Source organism: Saccopteryx bilineata, chromosome 6 (genome assembly GCF_036850765.1).
Source record: "Saccopteryx bilineata isolate mSacBil1 chromosome 6, mSacBil1_pri_phased_curated, whole genome shotgun sequence".
NCBI classification, from domain to species: domain Eukaryota; kingdom Metazoa; phylum Chordata; class Mammalia; order Chiroptera; family Emballonuridae; genus Saccopteryx; species Saccopteryx bilineata.
In genome coordinates this window covers 54,059,390-54,081,525 of record NC_089495.1, presented here as the reverse complement: position 1 = coordinate 54,081,525, position 22,136 = coordinate 54,059,390, and the positions used below count along the sequence as shown (strand labels likewise).

General features: G+C 40.5%; 1 protein-coding gene across 2 annotated transcripts in view; it reads left to right on the top strand.

Annotated features, from left to right (window-relative positions):
- CLDN10 (claudin 10) overlaps positions 1 to 22,136 on the top strand; it is a 126,533-nt gene that overhangs the window by 88,583 nt on the left and 15,814 nt on the right. Inside the window, exons 1-3 of one of the 2 annotated variants that reach the window (XM_066235147.1) lie at positions 12,373 to 12,699; positions 20,610 to 20,771; positions 20,861 to 20,942. In XM_066235147.1, the coding sequence (XP_066091244.1) occupies positions 12,480 to 12,699; positions 20,610 to 20,771; positions 20,861 to 20,942 (464 nt within the window). In that variant the 5' untranslated portion in view covers positions 12,373 to 12,479. Of the gene's footprint in view, positions 1 to 12,372; positions 12,700 to 20,609; positions 20,772 to 20,860; positions 20,943 to 22,136 lie in introns of those variants that run through there. The other variant, XM_066235148.1, reaches the window with a different exon arrangement.

The window sequence follows — 22,136 nt, the reverse complement described above, 5'->3', positions numbered from 1 at the left end:
AAGGAAGCATGCAGCATAATAGGCACCCAATAAATGTATTCCAAATAGTTTCAGTGAATAAATCATGCTATTCTCAGACTGGGAGGAAAACCTTAGGGAACTAAAAGGGCTTTCTGAACATCTCATGGCGATAAATCCCCTCTTCTTACACTGTCTTCCCTAATCTCTTTGAATCACCAAGAATCAAAACAACTGCCTGGGTGTAGCTTTTTGAGGCCACTATTCTCCTAATAATTGGTCATTCTTCCCAGGTTTCAGTGATGTCCAACAGTCTCTGATCACCCCTGTTTTCTCAATCATTTTCTTAAAGGCATCCCAGCAAGTTCCATGACATATGCAACTGCATTTAACAATATGGTAAAGAAAATGGAAGCAAAAATTATGGCCAAGAAAACTTGCATTTTTGGCACACCTAGTAGCACATAATATTTGGTGATGAAGAGATTCTGGTCACAAGTTTCTTTTCCAACACTTGAACAATTGAACTTTAAAGGAGAAAAGCAAAGAAGTAATTGGTCATGCTGATATACAGTCATTGTATTCTGCCTTTTCCTCATCTCTCCAAACATACAAGAACAACAGCACTAATTATCATTGTTTGGATGCATTAAATCTCTAGTGCTCAGATATGTATAGATATACTGTGGACAGATATCTATATCAGCTATCAGCCATCTAGCTATCTATTACCTACCGAGATGGCTAAAGCAACCCAATGAAGCAGAAATTGGTCAATGGTCCTGCCTCTCCCTTCACTCTACACATACATACAAGCTCACATTAAACATCCCCTTCATCGTCTCCTACCCTTATCACCTTCACTCTCAATCAATGTTTTATCAATTAGAGAAAACATCCTCCTTGAATACACATCCCTCCTGTTTCCTTTTTACTCTCATGTCTTAACCTCTATTTCTTTGCTCTGTGTGTGTGTTTCATAATCAGGTAAGAGGAGGTTGCTGGAGAACAACAAACAGTAACAGACTCCAAAATGTTCAGACAATGACCTTTTTTTTTCTTTTCTTTTCTTCTTTTCCGAGTGAGAGAAGGGGAGATAGAGAGACAGACCCCCAGATGCACTTTGACTGAGATCCAGCAGGCAATCTCCATCTGGGGCCATGCTCTCAAACAAGATATTTTTAGTGCCTGAGGCAGCGACTCCGCAGAGCCATCTTCAGTGCCCAGGGCCAATGTGCTCAAACCAATTAAGCTATGGCTGCAAAAGGAGAAGAGAGAGAGAGAGAGTGAGAAAGAGAAGGGGAAAGGAGTGGAGAAGCAGATGGTTGCTTCTCCTGTGTGCCCTGATTGGGAATCACACTCAGGACAGCCACACGCTGGCTGACACTCTATCACTTAGCCAACCAGCCAGAGCCATGACCTGACTTTTTTTTTTTTTTTCTGAAGCTGGAAACGGGGAGAGACAGTCAGACAGACTCCCGCATGCGCCCAACTGGGATCCACCCGGCACGCCCACCAGGGGGCGATGCTCTGCACCTCCGGGGCATCGCTCTGTTGCAACCAGAGCCACTCTAGCTCTTGGGGCAGAGGCCAAGGAGCCATCCCAGCGCCCGGGCCATCTTTGCTCCAATGGAGCCTTGGCTGCAGGAGGGGAAGAGAGAGACAGAGAGGAAGGGGGGGGGTGGAGAAGCAAATGGGCGCTTCTCCTATGTTCCCTGGCCGGGAATCGAATCCGGGTCCCCCGCACGCCAGGCCGACGCTCTATCGCTGAGCCAACCGGCCAGGGCCATGACCTGACTTTTAACTTTGGGATACAGTAATATTTGGAACTTTTGTGTATTTTTTATTTTTTATCTTAAAAAAATATATTTTTTTAATGTCTTCAGCACATGCTGAATAGATATCATTTAAATATAATAAGATGAATTTTGGAGCTGGAATAGTTTTGGTTTTAAAATAGTAATATAACAATTATATATAGTCTGGTTAAACAAGTATTGCAAGGATATAAGAAAACAAGAAACACGGGGGTGGGGAGGAGGGAGATATATTCGGTGGGACACTTGAATCTATGTAAGCACAATAAGTTAAAATCAATAAAAAATTAAATAAAAAAAGAGGAAAACAAGAAACATTTTGCACTGTTGTGGACATACCATGGAGTATAGCCATTCCAGAAACAAGCAGGCAGTAGTACCTGGTGAAAAAGGAAAAAAAAAAAACCCACCTAGCATTTTAACATTGGAATGGGACACTTTTCCTTTGTTTCATTGTAGCAAACATTTTTCTCAGCTAATATGGGTCAAATTTCTTCAGAAAACAGGCATAAAAGCCTGACCAGGCAGTAGCACAGTGGATAGAGTGTCAATCTGGGATGCTGAGGACCCAGGTACAAAACTCCAAGATCACTGGCTTGAGCACAGGGTCCCCAGCTTGAGCGTGGGATTATAGACATGACCTCATAGTCTCTGACTTGAGCCCAAAGGTCCCTGGGTTGAAGTCCAAATTTGCTGGCTTAAGTCCAAGATCTCTGGCTTGAGAAAGGGGTCACTTGCTCTGCTGGAGCCCCCCAATCAAGGCACATATGAGAAAGCAATCTATGAACAACTAAAGTGCTGCAACTATGAGTTGATGCTTTTTATCTCTCTCCCTTCCTATCAGTCTGTCCCTGTCTGTCTTTCTCTGTCTCATTAAAAAGAAAAAAAAAGATAGTAACCACAAGAAAGACAGGCACAGCACAGTAAACAACACACACTGAAGAACACACCCAATTCAGGATAAGAAGATGGAAAGGTGAGTGCTCATTATTTTCTAACTGGCTGAGAGTACAGTATAGAATGCAAAGTATGGAAAAGACAACGTTAACAAAGACCTGTAATGAACTGGGTATAACGTGTGTGTGTCTTTACACACATATATACAGACATGTGCACATACATACATATATCTACACACACATCCTTCCAGACACAAATTATGATATAATGAATCAGCCTTGCCCAGGGTATTGTTAAACAGCATATTAATGAACTTCAATCCACCTATTACATACATAATAGTCAAACAATGGAATTAAATGAAGAAATTAGGTACCCTGTTCAAATCTGATTATAAAAGCCATTTTCCTGTGTTATAAAGATAAATATAAATTATCTAGAAATGTTTAAATTTATTCTGTGTGTGTGTTTCTACTGAGTGGATATTAACTGAATACTCTGTACAAACTACAGACTTGTCTTGATAGGAAGCAATTTCCTACAAAGGAGTGTAGACTCTAGCACTAAACTGGCTAACTTGAAACCCCGCTTTCTTCTAGAACAAGTTAATTCATCTCTCTGTGGTTTGGTTGTACAGATGAGTATCTCTGTACAATGGCAATGAAAATACTACCTACTTTGTAAGGTTGTTATTAAATGAGTTAAGTATTTAGAATGATGACTGGGCCTGACCATGTGGTGGCGCAGTGGATAGAGCGTTGACCTGGGATGCAGAGGACCCAGGTTTGAAACTCCAAGGTCACCAGCTTGAGAGTAAGCTCATCTGGCTTGAGCAGGGGTTCACCAGTTTGCGTGTGGGGTCACCGGCTTGAGCATGGGATCATAGACATGACTCCATGGTCCCTGGCTTTGAGCCCAAAGCTTGCTGGCTTGAAGCCCAAGGTCACTGGCTTGAGCAAGAGGTCACTGGCTTAGCTGGAGCCCCCCCCCCCCCCCCGCATCAAAGCACCTATGAGAAAGCAATCAGTGAACCAAGGGGCCATTACTACTAGTTGATGCTTCTCATCTCTCTTCTTTCTTGTCTCTCTCTCTCTTTTACTAAAAAAAAAGAAAGAAAAAAGAATGATGACTGATATCTAAAAGGTACCCATATGTGTTTATATTAAATAAAAATAGAAGAAAATCTACATTTTGAAAAAGAGCACTCATAATCATTTGCCTATGGGTATATTTCTGTAAGGACTTGAATTTCAAAAAAAAATGATTTATTGATTGTAAAGAGAGAGAAAAGAAGAGAGAGATTTGTTGTCCCACTTATTTATGAATTCATTGGTTGTTTCTTGCATGTGCCCTGACCTGGGATTGAACCCGCAACATTGTCATTTTGGGTTGACACTCTATCCAACTGAGCTATAGGGCCAGGGCAAGGACTTGCATTTTTGACCCTTAAAGACTTCATTTTAAACCTCCAATAATTTTTCCCATGAAGTGAACCAAATGGTAAACATGCAACTTTTGGTTACTTTTAAATAAATAAACCTCTCTGATTTACTTATTGAAATAAGTAAATCAGAAAAAACTAAGAACTATATGAACCCATGCATAGATGGGACATAAAAATGAGACTCAGAGACATGGACAAAAATGTGATGGTAACAGGGAGTGGGGTGGAGGGGTGGGGAGAGGGCGAGGAAGGAGAGGGAGGGGTGGGGGGAGGGTAGGGGCACAAAGAAAACCAGATAGAAGGTGACGGAGGACGATTTGACTTTGAGTGAGGGGTATGCAGCATAATCAAAGGTCAAAATAATCTGGAGATGTTTTCTCGGAACATATATACCCTGATTTATCAATGTCACTGCATTAAAATTAATAAAAATAAGATTAAAAAAATAAAAATAAATAAACCTCTCACTAGCTCTATTCTGCCAACCAGGGAGAAGAGAAAGTCTCTCCATTTATGACAGGCACTAGAAAGTGCTGTTTCCCACCTTTCACCCACAGTCATGTAGAAAGGTGAGGACTGTGAAAACAATCCTCCATTTTCCCACAGTGCCACCATCTTTCCTCAGTGCTACCTCACTCCTTCCATCCACCGTTTAGCAGGTCCCTGTATCCCTTCCCATCTCTTTTATTTTTAAAGCCCTTTCTTTCTCCTTTCCTTTCTCCTGGCATTTCTCCTTATTCTTTCTTGTAGTTGTCTTCCCCTTTGTACATTACCATTCAATAGTTTATTTCTCACTGTTGCCACATTTCCCTTTGGAAAACCCTCTCTCTCTCTCTCTCTCTCTCTCTCTCTCACACACACACACACACACACACACACTTTCTTTCCCCTGGACTAATCTTGCTCTTACTTCCTGTTTTCTTATCCTCTGCTCTTAGCACCCACCTCTTTGTTGGTACTCTATGAACACTTTGTTTTTTAACTGTAAGATTTGTAATAAAGTCTATTCTCTTTCACTTACTGCATGTCAGTCTAACTCTGATTAATATCACTCTTAGGGTATAACTTTAAAGAGAGGCCAGGAAAGGAAAGAGTATGAGTGAACTGGACAATACCCATTTTTAAAATTGAATATCTACTATGTTCCAGATCCTTTATATACATCGTCTCTCTTCCTCACAATAACTTCAAAAGAAGCTATTATTCATTCCTGTTTTATAGTTAAAGAACATATGCTGAGCAATTATGTGACCTGACTAAGGGCATACAGAGCTAAAATTGTATCTGTCTTATCAGTTCCCTCTTTTGCCCTCCATCCCCTATCACCCTGTTTCCTAAGTGACTTGATCTACCATGCTATCTCGCATGTTTCTGATAAAAATAAGAATTGAAAATACACCCCCTTTAAATAGAGCTAAGGAGGTAATGTCAGAAAGTGGGCAGAAAAAAAAAGAGTGATGAGAACACCAACAGAAAACTCTTGCCTCTCTTCTCTCCTTGTAGATTTTGTCTGTGATTTGTTGAGCTTATTAAGAATCATAGACTCAGAGATTTTAAAGTTCAAAGTGTTCTTGGAGGCCATCCAAATAACTCCTTCATTTACAAATGAGGAAGCTACAACTCAAATAAAACAACTTGCCCAAAACATAGATTTACGTACTGCCCAACCTGGATGGGTAGGTTGAATCAATAATCATAAGATGCTTATTGACCAGAAAAATATAACTAACCTATCTGCAACCCCTGAGAGATTCCCAGCATCCCCCAGAGTGAGAGTCATTCCAGGATGGAAGGTGTTCACCAAGATAGCTCTGAGCTGCTGGGGCCCAAACCTTACCCATTCAGGGGTTCAAGAGGAATCTAGATGGTTCTATCTCAGAATTGAGAATAACTGTGGCCTGAGTGGTGGTTGTGCAGGGGTTAGAGCATTGACCTGTGACTCTGAGGTCCCAGGTTTGAAACCCAGAGGTCACAGGCTCATCCGGCTTAAGCACAGGCTCACCAGTTTGATTGCAGGGTTGCTGGTTTGAGCATGAGATCATTGGCATGATCCCATGGTCACTAGCTTGAGCCCAAAGGTCTCTGGCTTGAAGCCCAAGACTAGTGGCTTGAAGCCCAAGGTTGCTGGCTTGAGCAAGGGGTCACTGGCTTGGCTGGAGCCCCCCGGGAAAGGCACATATGAGAAGCAATCAATGAACAACTAAAGTGCTGCAACTACTAGTTGATGCTTCTTATCTCTCTCTATTACTGTCTCTCTCTCTTGTAAAATGACCAGTGGATAAAGTGTCAACCTAGAATGCTGAGTCGCTGGTTTGAAACCTCGAGCTTTTTCCGGTAAAAGCATATGCAAGAAGCAATTATGAGTTGATGCTTCCCGCTTCTCTGCCTCCCCCTTCTCTCTCTTTCTCTCTGCTCTCTCTAAAAATAAATACATTTTTTAAAAAAGTATTGAGAATGACTGTGTTTTAAATGATTGTATGAAAAACCAACCCACATCATACACGGCATCCACTTGTAAGACGCCCGTTGAAACACTCTGATGCAGTATAGACTGAAAGGGTACCAAGTGGCAAAATAAGGCACTGTTTGTTTTCTTATAATCTGTGCAAAAAATACATATACAGACATATGTATCATATATATGTGTATAGACAAACATATATAAAATCAGTGATGCAATGATAAGCATGAGTGTTCATTCTCAGAACTATTCGTATCACTCTGTGGCTTTCATGCTAACTAGATTACAAATAGCATAGAATTAGTGTAGAGCATTAAGATAAACTAAGAGTGTTAGGGAACATGGAAGGAAAAAGAACACGGATATGCTATTTTACTATCTTAGTATCGGTATTTAAGTCTTCTTTAACGTGGTGTAACAATATTTGGCTCCTGGGCAGTTGTTTTTTTTTAGTTAATGCTGCATTTATCAGGACTTCAGTTTCTTCCTGATTAGATGCACGCCACCTCACTGGAATCTAGGAAGGAGCTAATGTATACTGAAACCAAATTTGATGCTTAGAAAATCCTTGAGCTGTTGAAAGGCACACCTGTGTTGTTTGGCAGGTGAGTTAAATCTCAAGTAAAGAATTTCTACAAATCTCCTGTTCAGTTGGCTAAACTGGTTTCACTCCTATTGAACAGCTGCTGGGGTGGGAGAATCCTCTATTTTTCTTTAATAAGAATACTAAGGCTGAAGAAAGAACTTCCAATGCTAATCTCAGTGGCTCCGGTCTCAAGGAACGGCTCAGCATTTACTTCAGGATGTTAAATGTATTCATGTCAAATTTATTAATTGATAGATGAATTAGTTTGCATATAGGACAAAAAAATCTATAGCTTTTTTGTAAAGACCATATAATTGTTAATTAAGGTGTAACTTTGAATAATTTGAGAAGTAACTTTCTAGCTGCACTCTTATATTTAAATTAAGACTAGTTTGTTATGAATAGTTAAAAAAAAATTTTCAGCGAACTGAGTCCTAAAGAAAATAAGGAAGCATTTATCAGTTGAAAGGCACTCTGTAAATCGGTTTGCAGACTAACTGCAAAAGGATATTTTGGACAGTATAATCTTAAAGTGAAATGGGCCATTTATTCATTACTTCTTTTTAAAACCTTTATTTGATCTATTTCACTTTCTGTACATTCTTATGTTAAATTATGTGGTAGTCTGTACTATCTTTACGTTTCTTATGACTAAACTGGTTTTGAAAAGCTTTAGATAAAGACATTCTAAAATAAAAGGTTGATTCATTGCACAATATTCTTTAGGTATTAAGGAAAGTTAATATTTTTCATCCTTTGACAGGCACTTGTGGGGTCTAAAATATACTCTTTATAGTATAGATGCAGTACATGCCAAGGAATAAAATGTGTTTAGGGTTGTCCTGTCTCATAAAATGAACAAAGGATAAAAGCAAAAAATTATTCAAGTCCACAAGCATAATGACCCTCGTCTGTCTGAGCTGGCAAAGGAACTAATCTGCCACCCAGGTCTTAATATATAGGATGTTTGTGATACTTTCAATTCCTTTTAACTGTGTATTACAATCTCTATAGCAAAAGAATATTTATTTGTTTTCAACTAAGAGATTAATATTCTTTCTCCCTATGATATACACCATCTGTTCTACTAAATTAACAGGTTATACACAAATATGTGTATCTCAAACAGTTAGAGCTGTGGTTCCCAACCTGGCTGTAAGTTTGAAGCTTTGGAAAGATCACTACTGGAGCCCTTCCCAGATTCAGGCTTAAAGGATTTGATCTGGTGATGTAGCAGAGAGTGTGGAGGTGGAAGAGGTATTCTTTCTTAGAGATTCAGTTAGAATTCAGAATTTGTTTCTTCTGGAAGCTATGTTGCAGTGGTGATCTGGGTTTATGGATTTTTTTAAGTACAACAGATAGAGCTACAATCTGTTTTATATATATATCATGTAGTTGTTATCCTGTGTCACCCAAATAAATTCAATTAAAAAAAACAGAGCTACATATAATAAACATATAATTGTTATCCAGTGCCATCCAAATAAATTCAATTAAAAATAGATAGAGACACATTATCTGTTAAATAACTTTTGGGAGCAGATCTAAAACACCAAACCATTTTTCATAGTTCCTTCTTTTAACAAACAATATGCCTTTGATTCTAAACAATGGGATTGAGAGCTGATCTATTGATAAATTAGGAACCGCTTGCATCTTCAAAGTCATAATACTACACTTTTTTGTGTGTGTCAAAAGTAAGAGAGCATTTTATCTCATAAAGAAAAAGAATCAACAGTTGTAGTAAGTATCTAACATGAGGAAGACACAAACAAACAAAAACGATTGTCAAACAAGGTCAGGAAACAGAGTCCACGACTAAAATTTGTGAAATTTTTAATTTTGGAAACTCCACAGGGAATTTCTAGGTTTGTGACTTTTTGTGTTTTCTGAATAATAAAATGGATCAGAAAAAGGTTGATCATTCAGAAAGGAACATGGCATAGAAATAATTGTGGAAATATGCTGGAGGGCAAGAAACCAGATAATAAAAGCACTTTAAAAAGGCAAATCAGACAAAAGAGTAGAGGACACTTTGTAGTCAATGCTGAAAGGTGACTGTTTGTAGAGCCAGGCAGATGGGAAGGCTGAGGTTAGATAGGCTGAGGTTTGACCCACTGGTGAACCCAACATGACACACCAGGACAAGTTGGAACCAAGAGCAGTACATTAGTGTAACCATGTCTACATCCCACCAGGCAAACTGTTTTCACCCTTATTTCTATTTACACAAGGCAAGCACACGCACACATACTTCCCAAGGGCTGCTACACAGCCAAAGAGTAGGACTTACCTGTTTTGTCTCAGTGTAGATGGCATCATTTGGGTGGACGTTAAGAAGAAATAAGTTTGGTTCAATATGAAGAAAAACTTTCTAAAAGACTCTCAAAGCAAAACAAAACCGTAATACATGCCTTGCCGTGCACTGAACCTATGGCTGTGAAGGTTAGAGCATGAACTGCATATTATCTCTAAATGGAAATGATAATGTGTTTAGTGTCAGCATGTCCTAAGTCTTCAATGGCCCTAACAAATCTTAGTTCTGTAGTCCAACCTTCTCTCTTCTCCATAAGCATCTAATTACCTCAAATTTCATTCTGTAACCATTTGGTTAAAAAATAATAATAATGACAAAAGGGAATTGAGAAACTCTTCACAAAGAACCAAAGTGTTCCTGCACAAAGATTGTGAAACAGAGGGTTAGCAACTAGCTTTATTGTGTGGACTTATTTATAGGTTTTAGACCTTTGGTTACTTTTGGCAAGAAGTGAATCCTGAAAACTCATATCAAGAACGGCAAGAACTTTTAAAATAGACAAATAATAACCCCATAGTAAAACCAGTGTCTTTGTTCTTTCATTTATGCCCAGATTTGTGACCTCAGGAGCGGAAAGTACACCCTGATCTTTATGTATACCTTGAGACAGCAATGAGGAATAAATGAGACTCTTCAATTAGGCCTGAAAGGTGGAGGTGGAAAAAATAAGATACAGAGCAGTTTCCACTGTGACAGAATCATCAATTCATAGAATAGACCCAAACCTGGGAGCTGGAAGGGTCCTATAGAAAAAATGGCTTAAAGGCACGACCTATGTGTAAAGCATTAGTATCAGCAGGCCGGCACTGTGGCTGGAACATTTAAGCTCGAAACTGCAGTGAAGTCTCCACTGGAGTTTGCGCTCTCCATACAGAGCAATCTTGAATTTAGGTCTGTGCCAAGCACTTTTTTTTTCTTTCTTTTTTTTTACAGAGACAGAGAGTCAGAGAGAGGGATAGACAGGGAGAGACAAACATGAACGGAAAGATGAGAAGCATCAATCATTAGTTTTTCGTTGCACCTTGCAACACCTTAGTTGCTCATTGATTGCTTTCTAATATGTGCCTTGATTGCGGGCCATCAGCAGACCGAGTAACCCCTTGCTCGAGCCAGCGACCTTGGGTCCAAGCTGATTAGCTTTTGCTCAAACCAGATGAGCCCTCGCTCAAGCTGGCGACCTCGGGGTCTTGAATCTGGGTCCTCAGCATCCCAGTCCGATCTCTATCCACTGCATCACCGCCTGGTCAGGTTCCAAGCACCTTTTAACAATGACTTTCCCTATATCACCGAGCCATAAAGAACTGCTGAATTTTAGATCAAGACCTATTTCAAGGCCAGAACTGCCACAAATCATCCCTCCCTGACAAGCCAAACAGGGTCACCCAAACAAACAAGACACAAAAACCTATAGAGTTCAGCAAGCCATGGGCTGCGTTCCCAGGCGGTGTGCTTTCAGGGTACACAAAAGATTTCTTCTGCTCTGCTTTTACAAGGTGCTCTGAAAGTCAAGCTATTTGCCATGGGTAGGTCTGGGCAGTGGTGATATTCAAATAATTTAACAACCGGTTCTCTGCCCTAATGACCATTTTAAGTATAAAAAATATATTTACTGAACAGTAATTTATTATTTCATGCATTTAATAATTAAATAAGAACAATAAGAGGTACACAAAATCAGATTATAAGAAAGTTTTAAAATATTAATAAAATATTAAATAATACCTGACAAAAACAATAAAACTATTATTTAAGATATTTCCACTTGCTTTTTTTTAGATTTCATTTATTGATTTTTGGAGGGGGGTAGAAAGAAAAAGAGGGAGAGAGAGAAAGTGGGGGAAGCAGGAAGAACCTACTGGCAGTAGTTACTTTCTATGTAGGCCTTGACCTGGCAAGCCTAGGGATTTGAACCTGCAACCTTAGCATTCTAGGTTGATGGTTTTCCCACTGCGCCACCACAGGTCAGGATTCATATTGCTTCTTGATTGGCATCCAAATTTGCAATTTTCTTCACTTTTATCCAAGCATCATCAGCTGTGTGATTTATCCTTAACCATCTTTTCACTGTGGGCATAGGATCCCATTCCTTTAGAGGTAGACCAATTAGACTAAAATTGTGTTTGATATAATAGAAACAGGTGACTGAAGTAAGAAACACCAGGGAATTAAAATGTAGTATTTTATCAAAGGTATAATGAGTTTTAGGAAATGAAAGATAAATATTACAAGCACAGTTCCTTCAAATTATTTTTATCTATATATAGAATGAACATTAATATGAGCACTTAGAATATGCTGTTGTGCAAATGAATATTAAAAAAGAGTAAGGAATGTAAATTTGTGATTTCTACATTGGGCGGTTGCCCAGGCGCCTGCACCTCGGTGAGAACCCTGATTACAAGTGCTATGTTAACAACCGGTTTGTCAAACTCAAATTAGGTATCAGTTCTACCCAACGGTAGAAACCTGCTGAATCCCTGAATCCCACCACGGATCTGGGGAGGGGAGAGGGAGGAGGAAGGTGGGACGCAACAGGTTGTCCACATTCCACTGCCGGTCCGTCCAACAGGAGAGCCATTCTGCGCTGTTCATCGGCTTCCGAGGAGCTGGGGCAGAGGGCAGGGGGCTAGGGGGCTAGGGGGCTAGGGGGTAGGGGACTAGGGGGAAGAGAGAAGGGGAAAGAGGTTAGGGGGAAAGGAGCGCAAGCTCCCTTCAGACCTCTGGCACCAAGCCGCAAGACTGGAGAGATCCTAGGCAACGAACCTATAGGCGCCGGAAAGGCCCTCTCTGCCTCGGAGGGCTGGTCCTCAGGTCGATGCCCGCCCCCTGGCGCCGGACCGGGGGCGGACGGGGCGGACGGGGCGGATGGGGCGGATGGGGCGGGGCGCAGGAGGTCGTAGCGGAGGCAGAGTCCCGGGTTCCTGCGCGCGGGGGTCGGGGCGCCGGGTGGGAGCGGGAGCGCTAGCTCTAGTTCTGGCACCGCTGCAGCGGACGGCATGGCGAGCACGGCCTTGGAGATCATCGCTTTCGTGGTCTCTATCTCGGGCTGGTTGCTGGTCTCTTCCACGGTGCCCACCGACTACTGGAAGGTATCCACCAACGACGGCACGGTCATCACCACCGCCACCTTTTGGGCCAACCTGTGGAAGACGTGCGTTACCGACTCCACGGGCGTCTCCAGCTGCAAGGACTTCCCCTCCATGCTGGCACTGGATGGTCTGCATCCCCTCGGCCCCCGCCCCTCACTCCTTTCTGGGCAGCAGGCGGGGGCGCCCTCTGGGCTACACGACCCCCGGTGGGACCCCTGGGCCAGACAACTCTGAGGCAGGGTCCCACTCCTCCCTTAGGGTCTGAGGGAGCTGGGGTTGAGTCCCCCGGTTCCGTCATCCGCCGTCCCCGGACATCTGTCCGCCATGGGCACCTGTTCGAGCGCGGGATCTCGGGGCGGGGGAGAGGGCGTGGGGAGTGGACACGCAGACAGACCTGGCTCGGTGGGTGACTTTCGGGTGTCGGGAGTGGAGGGAAATAACTTTGCTGTCCTGGGAGTCAAGGACACAGTTGTGGGACCCCCTTCGCTTGCGGACTGTTAGGACAGAGTCACGCAGAGAGAGGTTGTCTTCTACATCCACTCCCCAGAAGAGCTTGAGTGTGATTAAAATGGTATCATTGACTTGTCAAAGCGAAATGGGCTTTGCTCCCTTTAGCCGGTTCGTGAATTCTTTTAAAAGTGGGCAGGAGAAAAGGAATATTATTTCCCCCCTTAAGGACGTTTCCCCCCTTAAAAATTCTTCTACAGACGTGTCAGCCTGGGTGTTAATGCCTCCTCCAAATTTTAGGAAAGTAAATAGCTCTTGCCTGTGCCGCAGAGGGGTAGAGAATTCTACCTAGGTAGAATCTTTGCGGGAGACTGACAAGTTCTGTGTCCGTGCCTCTTGGGTCTCCCTCCTGGTGTTCTTTTGGAAATTGTTTTCTACATTGTGTTATAGGCTTTATATTGCATTGCATTATAGCATAGATAATATATAGATAGATCTTCACATAGAAAACGGACTCTTTTAATTTCAAGAGAATGGTAGATGTCAACGTAGTCAGAGGACTGTTCAAGTTATAGGCTCTTTTACCAGGATTTTACTGCACAGGACTACATAGATGGATCCCAGCAGAAACTTAAGGAGAGTCATTTACATTATTTCTAAATTTGTGGTGTTTTCTTTTCATTAGTGCACTGCACATTTTTATTTGTATAGCTGAGTAAATACAAGACAAGATTTATTTCCCCTAAAATGGTGCTTGCCACAAAAAGCAAACTGTTGCTCAAGGTAGTATTTGATAGAACCTGTGTATAAGGGCAGAGGTGTCTGGTTTAAGATGAGTGACACACATATCTGTGTCCTGCTGTGTAAAACAAGTAGCTGGGAGACTGTCGATTCCCTAGAATTACTGTTGGAATTTCCTGTGCTCTACCGAGCACACACCCAGGCAGATGCTTTGAACAGGCAGGCTCTTGTTTCTATGGTTTATATTCAGGATTATGGGATTGACAGTTACTATCCTAAGCGCATTTTTCTGTTGTAACTGTATTGTTACCTGGGATAGCATGCCAGATAGATATGGTTCCTTCTGTAGAACAGTTGAGGGACAAGAGAGAAGAGAGACAAATAAATGCTTCCTGGATATTATCATGTGCAGAATAGTGAAGTTTTCACCTTATACATCTGAGGTGAAAGTGGACATGGTATTAAGATTTGGGGGCAGGAGGAAGGAGGACATAGCCCTCAATTATTAAGCTCTAGAGGGAGTTGAGAATAGAGCAAATGGAAGAGTGACATTTTTATACAACCCAGCTTGTAAAATAGCCTTCCGTGTATGCTCATGTGTCTAGAAAATGACTTTTAAAAACATAAATGACATCACACTACCTACTATTCTGCAGCATTCTAAAATTAATAACATAGCTTTCCCAGTCTATACATATAGAAGTAATGGTCGCATCATGTCCTTTAGTCTGGATATTTAACCATTTACCATTGTTGGACATTGGACCATTTCTAGCTTTTCATTCTTTTTTTATATATAAATAAATTTTTATTAATTTTAATGGGGTGACATCAATAAATCAGGGTACATATATTCAAAGAAAACATGTTCAGGTTATCTTGTCATTCAATTATGTTGCATACCCACCACCCAAAGTCAGATTGTCCTCCGTTACCCTCTAACTAGTTTTCTTTGTGCCCCTCCCCCTTCCCCTCTCCCTCCTTCCCTCCTGCGCCCCCCTCCCCCCACCCCTGGTAACCACCACACTTTTGTCCATGTCTCTTAGTCTCGTTTTTATGTTCCACCAATGTATGGAATCATGTAGTTCTTGTTTTTTTCTGATTTACTTATTTCACTTCGTATAATGTTATCAAGATCCCACCATTTTGTTGTAAATGATCCGATGTCATCATTTCTTATGGCTGAGTAGTATTCCATAGTGTATATGTGCCACATCTTCTTTATCCAGTCTTCTATTGAAGGGCTTTTTGGTTGTTTCCATGTCTTGGCCACTGTGAACAATGCTGCAATGAACATGGGGCTTCATGTGTCTTTACGTATCAATGTTTCTGAGTTTTGGGGGTATATACCCAGTAGAGGGATTGCTGGGTCATAAGGTAGTTCTATTTTCAGTTTTTTGAGGAACCACCATACTTTCTTCCATAATGGTTGTACTACTTTACATTCCCACCAACAGTGAATGAGGGTTCCTTTTTCTCCACCAGCTTTTCATTCTTATTAGCACTTTACTGAAAATCTTTATATTTGTCTCTTTGTATATATGTGTATTGTTACAGAGCAGATGCTGAGAAATTATTTTGTCAGGGCAGTAGAATATCCATTTTAATATTCAGTTTATACTACCAAATTCTATTCTCCCAACAGTGTTTGAGAGTACTTATTTCTACCCCTGCTCACCACTAAGTTTTTTTATCTATAATGTTATGGGTAACATATTATCATATTATTTTAATTGGCATTTCCCTGATTACCACTGATTTTGACTATTTTGTCATGTATTGTTCTTTTTTTCTCTTTTGTGAATTGCCTGTCCATGTCTCATGCCCACAGGAGTCTGTTGTTTCCGCTAGGTGTTAAATGATTTGTTGTTTTAAATATGGATGTTAATCTTTGATTTGTTATTTATATTGTAATCTCAGTCCACTGTTTGTCTTTTAAATTTATGAGTTTTCTCATACAAAATTTTGAAATATGTAGTGCAATCAAATTGATTAGAATCTTCCTGCTGGCTCTGCCTTTTGTGGCTTAAGAAGTCATTGCCTTCTCCAAAACCATAGATTCCCTTTTCTATGTCTCCCAGAATAACAGTAAGGGGATTCAGTGACACAGCTACATTTTCATACAGAGAGGAATTGATTCGCCCATCTACAAGTGGAACTTCTCCAAGAGGGCCCCTCTGCTTGTCCACTCTCTGCTGTGTGTTTCCAGGGCAGCTGTATCTGCTGGATGCTGGTCCTGAGGCAGGTCCTGCTGACAGCACGCTGCATGTGAACTACCTGACGTTGCCTTTTCAGTGGCAAGAGCAGCTACATGACCATGGGCCACGGTGGCTGCTGACTGGAGCAGACAAACCCTCTCTTTAAACCAGGCATAGGTCTAGATTGAGAAGAAAAGCCAGGAAGAGTGAGATAAAGCTCCTGGTTCTCTCACCTAGTCTTAGATGGAAGAACAAGCCTCTTGGAAGCAGATGAGCATTATTCTGAATTTCCTATGTGAGGTCAAAGCTCTGATTCCTCATCATCAGGTGGTATCACTGTCACCCCGGTTTTCCCTAGAAGGAGAATGAGGCTGAGAAAAGATAAATGTTTAGAGCTAATGTTATGCCACGTTAAGACCCGAACTCTAATTTCTGTTTAGACTGGATCTTAGTATTATGAAAGGGAAGCTGCTGTGAGTTTCTTACCCCTCACCAGACACTTTGTTCATTTTGTTCTGTCCTGTGAAGTAAAAGCTGTTATCCCTGTTTTACAGAGGAGAAAACAGAGGCTCAGAAAGATGAACATAAACAAGGGCACACACTGGGAAACTAGAAGAACCAAAGCTAAAATTCAAAGTTCACGACTTCCCCCATACAGATTTTCTTTCCAAGTATTTGCAAAGAGTACGCAAAGCTACTAGCATAAGAAAAGCACGTTTTTCTCCCTTCAATATTTAGTACATTCGCTCCTAGGAAATTGTCTCCCCAAATGGCTACTTTCATTTTTGTTAGTTTGAAATGGAAAAGGTACACATCATTTAGAAAATCACTTAACTTTTAAGGGACACCTTGAAGGTTTCCGCCATCGTAATTCATTAAAGTCACTGTTATTTTACTAATTGAAAATTTCACAGTTGAATGAGCTAGTGATTTCTATTTATTGCTAACCCATGTACGTTTGAAAAACACCACTTGAACTTCAGCTGAGAATAATTTTCAGCCAGGTTGTTTTTTTAGTATATGCCATCTGTTTTTGTTAGTGGGAGTGTTTGCCATGTTTTCCAAGAGAATTAACTATAAATTATACTTCAGAGAACTTCTAAGTAAATATGTTCATGCCTCAGCACTTTAATGTGTTAATTAGCTATTAACGGTGTCAGTAAATTAGACCTGTCAAAATAATGGCCTCCTTGACTAGTTTTTACCACCACTTCATTTGATGGTTTTACTTACAAGTTTTGCCCTGAGGAACTGTTAGAAAGCAAGGCTGTAGAGGTCTGCCTTGCAAAAGATAAACTCTGAGTGTGTTGGAAGTCACCTAAAGCCTGAGTCTGTGAGTGTTTTAAGGATTGGTAACCCCTAATTTACAAACCTCAGGCTTACCAACAACTCGATTACATTTACCGCTGACAGGGTTGCTTATCCCTAGGAACTCCAATTCCTGCTCTTGGCTCCCTGTCTTAGAAAATCTAGACAGTGATTGTGCTCGTGAAGTGCCTTCTTTGGTATGTGCTACAAGTTAGTGATTTCTTTATTAGAACTGTTTTCACGCCAGAGTGGGGTACCTTGCCCTCAAATCAGGGTTCTGACTGGTACTGAGAAAGAACTGACCACATCAGAACCTGGCTCGCCCCATCTCTGCTCTCTCATTTGTACCAAGAGACCAGTCCTGCTATAGTTAAAAGGACTGAGATGGGAGAACTGAATGAGAAACTCAGAAAAAAAGGTTATGAGTAGTAGTTAAATCAAGTTTAAACACTGCTATCAACATCAGCTATCCAAATCAACATCAGCCTGGGATTCTAACTACTGTTTATCATCTGGGAAAATGCATTTCATGACTGTTAGGACTTAACCTTATGCCAGGCTCCTGCATTTTCTCTTCATAAAGCCTATAAGGTTATTGAAGTAAATGCAACTTAAGGTGTATGATCAAGTTTTCTAGGATAGTGGGGTTTTTTGTGTGGGGAGGTTGTTTGTTTGTTTTAGAGAAAGAGAGAGAGAAAGAGACAGACAGGAAGGGAGAGAGGTGGGAAGCATCAATTCTTCGTTGCAGCACCTTAGTTGTTCATTGATTGCTTTCTCATATGTGCCTTGACCCAGGGGCTTCTGCCGAGCCAGTTGACCCCTTACTCAAACCAGCAACCTTGGGCTCAAGCCAGCTAACATGGGGTCATGTCTATGATCCCACAGCTCAAGCCAGTGACCCCACGCACAAGGTGGTGAGTCCGTGCCCAAGCCTGCAACCGTGGGGTTTCGAACCTTGGTCCTTAATGTTCCAGGCCCATGCTCTAGCCATGCGCAACTGCTTGGTCAGGCTAGGATAGTGGGGTCTTTTTTACACATATATTATAGAGGTTATATAACACACACACTGTTTTGTCTGTTTAGTGATTGCAGTCAGAGTCAGCTAAATCACCTTAACACCTTAGATTAAAATAGAGCTCAGAAAACAATGAAGGCACACACACTTTCCAAGTCCCCTCTGGTGGTAAGTGGCAAGGCAGTTGGGGTTCTGGTAGACTCTCTTGAAGCTTGCAGGGAACTAACAGCCCTCTCTCTCTTTGTGCTTCTGCCTGCTCCTTGGGCTCTTGCAGAGGGTCTGGAGGGCTGAAGTGTAAAATAGTTGGGCAGCAGTCGCCCAGAGAGCCCTGCAGCATGGTTATTGCTACCGAAATAAGCTTCTGTTGTCCTGTTTTGCTAAAAATAAGGTTTTTGTTGCTGTTTTTGGTAGTCTCATCATCAGTGAAACTATATTCTGTATGGAAGTAGTCCATGCTATAAAGTAGATTATTGTCATTGCAGTCTGAATTTATGAGGGCCTAAATTTGTTAAATTAACTAGAGCCTCTTCTGTGAACCTTTTAAAATAGATCCTAGAAATAGGATTAACACTTAAAATTTTATTCTTTCCCACAGAAATATGGACTGGAGACTACAGCCATCATTATTTTCTGAATTTATAATTATCATAGTTTTAGAATTATTATTTATTATAGCCTTTGCCTAAGGACATATAATAAATACTTTCGGTATCTTGGCATTAACAAATTTTTTAGATTAACAAGTTTAATTCCAAATGTAAACCTGATGTACATGTATGTTTATTTGCTAAGTATGGGCCATCATTATTTCAGATTGAAATATGGCATTGTTTCAGACTGAAATGAGAATATCTATATGTGGAAAACATTATTTGTTTAAATCTTATTAATTTAAAATTTGTTAGTGTTTGGATTAAAGCCAGGCTGAGGGTTACATAACCCCTGGCTGTGCAAATAAAAATTATGTGACTAAGGAAATGAATGGTGTAGGAAGAATGATCAAACAAGCCAACAGAGAACAAGCTTATAGAGTTACTTTGAGAGCATCCCTTTATATGTAGTCAATTAATTTAATAATTATAAACTTTTCTTCTAATAAATAGCCAATGCTTTTTTAAATAAAATTTTATTATATGTGCCCTGAAAATAATACATCATTAAAATAGTTTTTTGGGTTTTTTTTAGCGAGAGAGAACAAGGGACAGACAGGCAGGAAGGGAGAGAGATAAGAAGCATTAATTCTTTATTGCAGCACCTTAGTTGTTCATTGATTGATTCTCATGTGTGCCTTGACTGGGGGACTCCAGCTGAGTCAGTGACCCCTTGCTCAAGACAGCGACCTTGGGCTCAAGCCAGCAACCATGGGGTCATGTCTATGATCCCACGCTCAAGCTTGTGAGCCCGTGTTCAAGCTGGATGAACCAGCGCTCAAGCTGGCAACCTCGGGGTTTGAGCCTCTGCATCCTGGGCCAACACTCTATCCACTGCGCCACTGTCTGGTCAAGTTAAAATGCTTCTTAATTTAGACTTCTCATGGTTCATAATGATATTTTAGTTGGTCTCATTTATACACTTTCACTAATATTGGAAGATTTCACCCTTTGGGAGGTCTTGCTGCCCCAAATTTTATCAAAACCATTAAAATATCTATTTAAAAGTTGTGAGGTACAAAAACAGAGAGTTGAGACAGTGGTAGATGATGTTTCTCTTTGTGAAAGGCAGTGTGTTGCATGGAGTTTGGAGTCATATCTGTATGGAATCCATTTCTGCCCTTTACTAACTTATCTCTGACATGTCACATGTCACAACTTTGCTTACCTCAGTTTCCTCATACATGGTAGTAACACTCAGAAAGCAAATCTGAAGATTATGGGTAAGCCAAACTTAAAACTGTGTGACATAAAACAGGCACTTCATATAAACTAACTTGCTTTCCTTTCTTGTGTCTTACCATATTTATTTTAACGTTTTATTTACTGATTTTAGAAAGCAGAGAGACAGATGACAGATAGATAGATAGATAGATAGATAAGATGATAGAGAAGGGGGCAGGAGCAGGAAGCATCAAGTTGTAGTAGTTGCTTTTTGTATGTGCCGACCAGGCAAGCCTGGGGTTTTGAACTGGGGACATCAGCATTCCAGGTTGGCACTTCATCCACTGCACCACCACAGGTCCGTGTTACCATGTGTTTTAACAATTAGGATTATTTATCTATTTTTATGTTTTGGAAAACAGAATAGTCATTCAGAAGGACAATATGAAATGAGGATGTCTCCGTAAACAGCCACTTGTTTTATGTTAATGTGAATGACCTACTCTAATTGCAGGTTATATCCAGGCATGCAGAGGACTTATGATAGCTGCTGTCAGCCTGGGCTTTTTTGGTTCCATAATTGCCCTGTTTGGAATGAAGTGTACCAAAGTCGGAGGCTCAGAGAAAGCCAAAGCTAAAATAGCTTGTTTCGCTGGGGTTGTATTCATACTGTCAGGTAAATAATAACTTTCTTCCAAACAATGTACTCCCACCATGTTAGTGAAATAACACTAAACACGGTGCCTTGCCTCTGATGCCTTTTAGGGCTGTGCTCAATGACCGGTTGTTCCCTGTATGCAAACAAAATCACAACGGAATTCTTTGATCCTCTCTTTATTGATCAAAAGTAAGTACTCTTCTCAGTCTGTATGTTTCTAGCTCACAGGAAATGTGTACAGAATTATATTCTACATGAAGGTACATAAATTTCTTACATGGCTTATGAAAAGAAAGTGAGACATATGGGTATATCATATTTGATGATGTCACTCAAGAGTAAATATTTTATGTGCTGTTTGGTAAATAATGTATTTAATTATTGCACTTGTTACATGGTTGGTGTCTTGTTCCTAAATAGCTCAAGGTGTAGAATTTAGAGAGCTAAACTCCGTCCCCTGGACATCATAAAATTGAAGCTAAATGGAGGAGAAGTGGAAAAGAGCTGTAAGACGGGGGAGGAAGGTATGATGAAGTGTGACAGCATAAAATGAACCGATTTTGCCCCTCCAGAATGGTAGTTGCCTGATGCTAACTAACATCGAGGCCGGTTTCCGTCTCAGACACTGAGATGAAAACTGAGAGGAAACCGTGCTCCTGAAGGTTAGAAACGTTCAATGATATTTAAATATTATTTTTCATTTTTAACTAACCTTTTAAATTTGCTCTTGTTAACTATGGCCTTAAAGAGCTCCACGTAATGAACCTTTATATATATTTTAAAAACTGTACACGATGCAAGGTTTTTTTAAAAAAAAAAAATGCTGTAGGAGCGGCGCGGACACTCAGATATGACCTCAGTTGCAGGTGAACGCTTTGGCATTTACAGAGCAGTTTGTTTATTGTTGTTTTAACTATGGGCTGTTGCTTTTTATAGCTTCCCTAGGCTTATTTCTTTGCATTGGGAAAACCCCAGGGATACCAAATTAGAAATAATACTATATTAGGTATTTTGTCTTCCATGAGAGTGTGCCCGCATACCTCTGTGGAAAGCCACACGTGTGTGCATGTAGATTGCTGTCAACCGGGATGGTGACTCTCTTTCAGTCTTCAGATCTAATGTAGAATTAAAAAAAAATGCTAAAATGGCTGGTCAGGTTTATATTAGTTTTTTTCCAGTAGATTTAGAAATCTTCAAAAAATTGATATTCTAGTTCTTTCTTTAGTATAGTGTATGCATAAATAGTAAGTGTTTATATAATGACTTATAATGAAAATAAGAGCTAACACTTTGAGTCCCTACCATGTACCAGGCAGAACATCGCAGGTATTCTTTATTTTATTCTTACAACAACCTTATGAAATACCGTATTTTTTGCTCCAT